General features: G+C 38.0%; 1 protein-coding gene across 1 annotated transcript in view; it reads right to left on the reverse strand.

Moving 5' to 3' along the window:
• SLC26A7 (solute carrier family 26 member 7) overlaps positions 1-5,316 on the reverse strand; it is a 136,651-nt gene extending 131,335 nt beyond the window's left edge. Inside the window, exons 1-2 of the mRNA XM_061122869.1 lie at positions 5,242-5,316; positions 4,770-5,073 (exon numbers count right to left, since the gene is read on the reverse strand). Of these exons, the coding sequence (XP_060978852.1) occupies positions 4,770-4,962 (193 nt within the window). The 5' untranslated portion in view covers positions 4,963-5,073; positions 5,242-5,316. The remainder of the gene's footprint in view (positions 1-4,769; positions 5,074-5,241) is intronic.
• Between the last annotated feature and the right edge of the window lie 684 nt (positions 5,317-6,000).

Below are 6,000 nucleotides of genomic sequence, written 5' to 3' on the forward strand. Positions count from 1 at the left end.
CCTATGGACTGTAGCCTGCCAGACTCCTCTGTAAATGGGATTTTCCAGGCATGAATACTGGAGTGGGCTGACCCCCTCGAGGGGATTGTCCCGACCCAGGGATGGAACCTGTGTCTCTTACATCTCCTGCGTTGGCAGGCGGGTTCTTTACTGCTAGTGCCAATTTGGAGCCAGTCAGTTCAGTCGCTGAGTTGTCTGACTCTTTGTGATCCCATGGACTGCAGCACGCCAGGCCTCCCTGTCCATCACCAACATCACCACCTTGGAAGTCCCCTCTTAAAGATTTTATTCAAGAGGGAGTTCAAGGCATTTCAACAAAACATGTTAGAAAGTGCCTTGTCAGACTTAGAGGGATACTAGGAGAAAGGGTGACAGCAGATATGTGAATGATGGGGACTGTGGCAAAATATAAAACACATGCCCTGTCTACAGAGGGAGCCAAAAGATTTTTCCCACATGGAAACATAAGAACCTTATGGCCATTTATTTCCCTTTTGCAAGAGAAGACAGACTTCTAGATTTTCATATGAACTATACAGATGGGTTAATGTTGGCTTGAGAAAAAATTAAACACGGGGACAAAGGGAATGCAGACAAATCTTTTATCATATTTGTCTGGAGGGCTACAAGTTTATAAATTCAGGAAAGTAAGGAGAATTGGAAGAAATTAGTTATTCATATTTTAATGTATCTTTTACTATCAGTATCTTTATTACATTTATTTTTAAAATATAAAAAGAAATTTAAATTTCCCTTCCAAGAGTGGCAGCAAGATACCATAAAATAATAAAAGTCTCTAGGAGGCAAATTGCTTAATGATTCCAAGAAACATTTACTGAAGACCTGTGTCTATGTGCCAGGTAATATATAAACCGGTGAGAGTATAAAGATTAAAACATTCTTTCCAAAGCTTACCCACCAGTGCATAAAGAATTGTACCGAAAGAATACAATACAATCTGTTAAGGCTGATCATCAGTTCACTCAGTCGTGTCCAACTCTTTGCGAACCTGTGAACCTCAGCATGCTAGGCCTCCCTGTCCATCACCAACTCCCAGAGTTTACTCAAACTCATGTCCATTGAGTCGGTGATGCCATCCAGCCATCTGATCCTCTCTCGTCCCGTTCTCCTCCTGCCCCCAATCCCTCCCAGCATCAGGGTCTTTTCCAATGAGTCAACTCTTCGCATCAGGTGGCCAAAGTACTGGAGTTTCAGCTTCAGCATCAGTCCTTCCGATGAACACCCAGGACTGATCTCCTTTAGGATGGACTGGTTGGATCTCCTTGCAGTCCAAGGGACTCTCAAGAGTCTTCTCCAACACCACAGTCAAAAGCATCAATTTTTCAGCACTCAGCTTTCTTTATAGTCTAACTCTCACATCCACACATGACCACTGGAAAAGCCATAGCCTTGACTAGACGGACCTTTCTTGGCAAAGTAATGTCTCTGCTTTTCAATATGCTATCTAGGTTGGTCATAACTTTCCTTCCAAGGAGTAAGCATCTTTTAATTTCAACTTTTTAGTTCCTCTTCACTTTCTGCCATAAGGGGGGTGTCATCTGCATATCTGAGGTTATTGATATTTCTCCCGGCAATCTTGATTCTAGCTTGTGCTTCTTCCAGCCCAGTGTTTCTCATGATGCACTCTGCATATAAGTTAAATAAGCAGGGTGACAATATACAGCCTTTTCATGCTCCTTTCCTGATTTGGAACCAGTCTGTTGTTCCATGTCCAGTTCTAACTGTTGCTTCCTGACCTGCATATAGGTTTCTCAAGAGGCAGGTCAGGTGGTCAAGGCCAATCATAGAGATATGTAAAAAGTACAAAGGGAGTAGGAGGTACATCTTTCCAGAAGATTGGCAGGGATTCTCAGAGGAAAGATCTCTTTGAGTAGACCTTTGTATTAAGGGGCCCAGATTATTAATGATCTTATGCAGATGACACCACCCTTATGGCAGAAAGTGAAGATAAACTAAAGAGCCTCTTGATGACAGTGAAAGAGGAGAGTGAAAAAGTTGGCTTAAATCTCAACATTCAGAAAACTAAGATCTGGTCCCATCACTTCATGGCAAATAGATGGGGAAACAGGAAACAGTGGCTGACTTTATTTTTCTGGGCTCCAAAATCACCGCAGATGGTGATTACAGCCATGAAATTAAAAGATGCATAATCCTTGGAAGGGCCAGAGAGGCAGTAGAAGGTAAACAGAAAAGTGATGTCTAAAGCTCAAGAGAAGAAATGATTTTAGAGAGAGTACAGTCAACACAGAAAATACTGCTTTGGAATCAGTTATTATGATGACTAACAAGCATCTGTATTTGACAACTGGGAAATCTTTAATAAAGTAATTTAAAATTGCTCCTTGATAGCTGACGTATAGACAAGACTCAAATTTTAGTTTCCATTAGCCTTAATTTTAATTGCATATCTTGAGAAAGAAGAATTAAAAAGAATTAAAAAACAACTAGGCTCCTCTATCCATGGGATTCTCTTGGCCAGAATAATGGAATGGGTTGCTGTGCCCTCCTCCAGGGAATCTTCCCAACCCAGGGATCAAAACTGCATCTCTTAGGTCTTTACCACTAGCGCCACGTAGGAAGTCCAAACACAAAGGTAATTTACAGGGAAGGATATCTGCACCTTTCCCAAGATATGCCTTCTGTTACTAAGATTGGTACTACGAAAAAGTCTACTTATTTTGGCAGTGTAGAGTATAAAGCATAAAATGTTGAGTGTTACCACTGGAATCAAGTCCTGACTCTACCACTTATCAAGTATGAGGTCCAAAGAAAATTATTTACTTGTCTAAGCTTCCACTTTCTCAAGTGGGAAATGGAGGACCACTGTCCCTTAGGATTTTGTTGGGACAGGGGAAGATATTGCACATAAGGGATTTAGCACAAGGCCCCTTACAACAAATGGTAGCTTATGATATTTACCCATCATGAGTAATCATGAGAAAGTCTGAGAATTGTTTTTAAAGAATAAGAACTTTTGGAAGAATTCAGTTCATTTCAGTTCAGTCGCTCAGTCATGTCCGTCTCTTAGCGATCCCACAGACTGCAGCATGCCAAGCCTCCCTGTCTACCACCAACTCCCTGTTTTAAGAATTAGTCTTTCCATACACCAACAAAAACCTTTAAGTTCTTTCTAGCAGTGCAGCCTTCCTTGCCCAATCACTAGGAGTCTTCTAGGAGAATCAAGAGCCAGATCCATAATTTCCAAGACACAAGAGTTGAGTAAGCTTTGTGCTTCTCATCAACTGGGGGCTGGCCAACATATTTCTTCATAACCAATAAAATGTATGACTCATCAAACAAAACACCTCAGTTTCTATACCCAAAGGAAAGTCACACAATCAACTGCCAAAGACACATAAATGATAATACTCATAGTATATCACAGGTATTTTATCATATCCCCAAATTTTCTAATTAACCTGATATTTCAGAAAGATGATAAAACAAAATATTTTTAAAAATATATTTCTCTTTTACTTTATAATAAATTAAATAAAATAAATTAATAAAATATACTAAAACTATCTGGTGAAAAAGCTCTTGTAAATTCATCATCTTAGTTTCAAAGTCCATGGTAGTGTCTCATTTTGAATTTAAAACTAATAATAATAATCCTAAAAAATTGCCTAATCTGTTATTTACTTTGTATTTTTATGAAAGACTACTATGTTTTATTTTTAGCAAAATGGTCATTAAAAATATGACTATTCGGGGAAATGGAATCCCAGGAAGTTCAATAGTACTATAGATCTTAAAGCACCAGAGCAGATGTTCCTATCACACTAAAAACACAAACACACAAACCAGTTTGTTCCAGCTACAGAGTTAGAAAAGTGCATATAATTTAACAGTATGAAAAATAGTTCAAGCCAGGAGGTAGTAAAATTGCAAAAAAATATAAATCTACAGAGTCTGTGCCAAGGAACATTTTACAAATTCTCAAGGCTGAAAAATCAGTTTCTTTTCTTGCTACAAGTAGGAAGTTATTACCTGAATTAGTTTTTTAAAATACAATGAATATATCTTTAAGGAAAACACACACACACACACACAACCCACACATGCTCATACACCATATGCACACCAGTTACCTAATAGTTTTTACCCAGAGAAACATCTATCTAAATCTAGAATATCATTTATAAACAGCTTCGGGAAAGTTAAACTTATCATCAGTTTAAATGTATAATTGAGAAATAGATAGTACATAATGTGATACCGAATTAAACTGGCATGCACAGTAAAATGTAAGCTCTAAGGACAGAGGATTCAGCAAATAATGATCTTGGCCAAGAGCCTCCTTTATGTACAGATAGCTCTATTCCTTGCTTATAGCAACCCTCAAGGTTACAACAGGTCATTGCATGCAGCTAATTAGGTTTACAAATGATATGTTCAAGCCAGGTGATATTTTATAGCTTGAGTCAACCTAAGTAGAAAGCTGTATTAGTAAGGTCAAACTATAAAAACTCATTATCCCACAATGACTGATCTTTTACTCATATAGTATGAATTTTAACATTACAAATATATAATGCCATTAAAAATTGGTTTGATGCTTACTATCTCTCAAAAATAGCAAAAAGAAAAAGTAGGAAAACTTTTGTGTACAGATATTCAATGTGTTTATTCTCCCAAAGTTAATTAAAGTCAATTTTGTTAGTAGACTTTAGGTCACAACACTCTTCCAAGAAAGCAAAGTGATATCTATTCTGTACAAAACAGGAAAATCCAATGCAGTACATTACCTTGTGTTACCTGTTGAACGGCCAGCATTATCCCAGAAACAGTATCCGGAAGCAAGTTTTCTTTCAGGCTGTAATGTGTCGCCCAGTCCAAAATAGGCAGCCGCCGTCTACACCACTGTTTAAAGTCTTCACAATCGGGGACACACATCTTGCTCCAGAGTATGCTTTTCTTTTTCCTCTCTGCCCCTGTCATTTTCAGATTACCTCTTGTAGATTAAACTTCTTTATACAAGATAAAAAATTGTTGTAGGTCACCTCCCTTCAATGCCAGACTCCAAATTGTCTGTGGTTTACAATGTCAAAGCTACCCAGGAAATAATAAAAGAGAGAGATTAACAAAAGCATATATATATGTATATAAATATATATGCAGCCAGGCTGCATGTTTTATTATGGTACGGCTAATTATTCTGGATAAAAGATGCAGATTAAAACCATTAATTTCTATCTGAATGAGATGGAGAAATGGTACCTGTTAGTGTAATATTTTCTGATCTTGGAAAAGTAGTGGATTCAGTATTAAGTTGGTGTAGAGCTCTCTTGCCAGTAATTCCCCTTATACTCACTGTAGTCTGATGTTTTGGCTTATATCCCAGTGGCTAATGAGGTAGTTCTGGGCATGTGTTGCAAGTGGGCTGGGTTATGCTAAAGAAACCAGGAAGCATTCAGCTATCCCTGCATTCTCCCGACAAACCATGCAAAATCATAAAACCAGAGAGGTTTTGTTATGCAAGATGTAGTCAGAGAATCTAGATTTACTTCTTTGGGAAGCGGGTATTTTCAGTATATCAAATGACTGCCATTTCTGAAATATTCAGAAACCTAAGAGGCTTTGCTAAATGCTCTTATCTTTTTTCCCCCGTGGGAGACGAGCTTTTCATTCACGAGAAACATTCAGACAGCCACTGCCTAGTCTGGCAACAGAATAGCCAGTTCTCATAAACAAACAGAAATTTCATTTCATGGGCTAGGAAAATAAGCTTACAATGAACAATTATTTGTGGCAACATTTCTTCCTTGTCTCTGAATTGTTCACTCAGTTTTTCCTATTTTTCCAAGTCATATAATTCTCACACTCAGCACTATCCTCACTGAAATTTCCAAGGAATAACATGTGGTTCATAATATTGTTTGAAGAGTTCCCAACATTTTTTATGATTCTTCCCTCTTTTCATAAAACTTTTGCGGGGGCGGGGTTCTCTATTTCAGAAAGGATGTTGCATTTTATAAT

The sequence above is a fragment of the Dama dama genome, chromosome 21 (assembly GCF_033118175.1).
Source record: "Dama dama isolate Ldn47 chromosome 21, ASM3311817v1, whole genome shotgun sequence".
Taxonomy (NCBI): domain Eukaryota; kingdom Metazoa; phylum Chordata; class Mammalia; order Artiodactyla; family Cervidae; genus Dama; species Dama dama.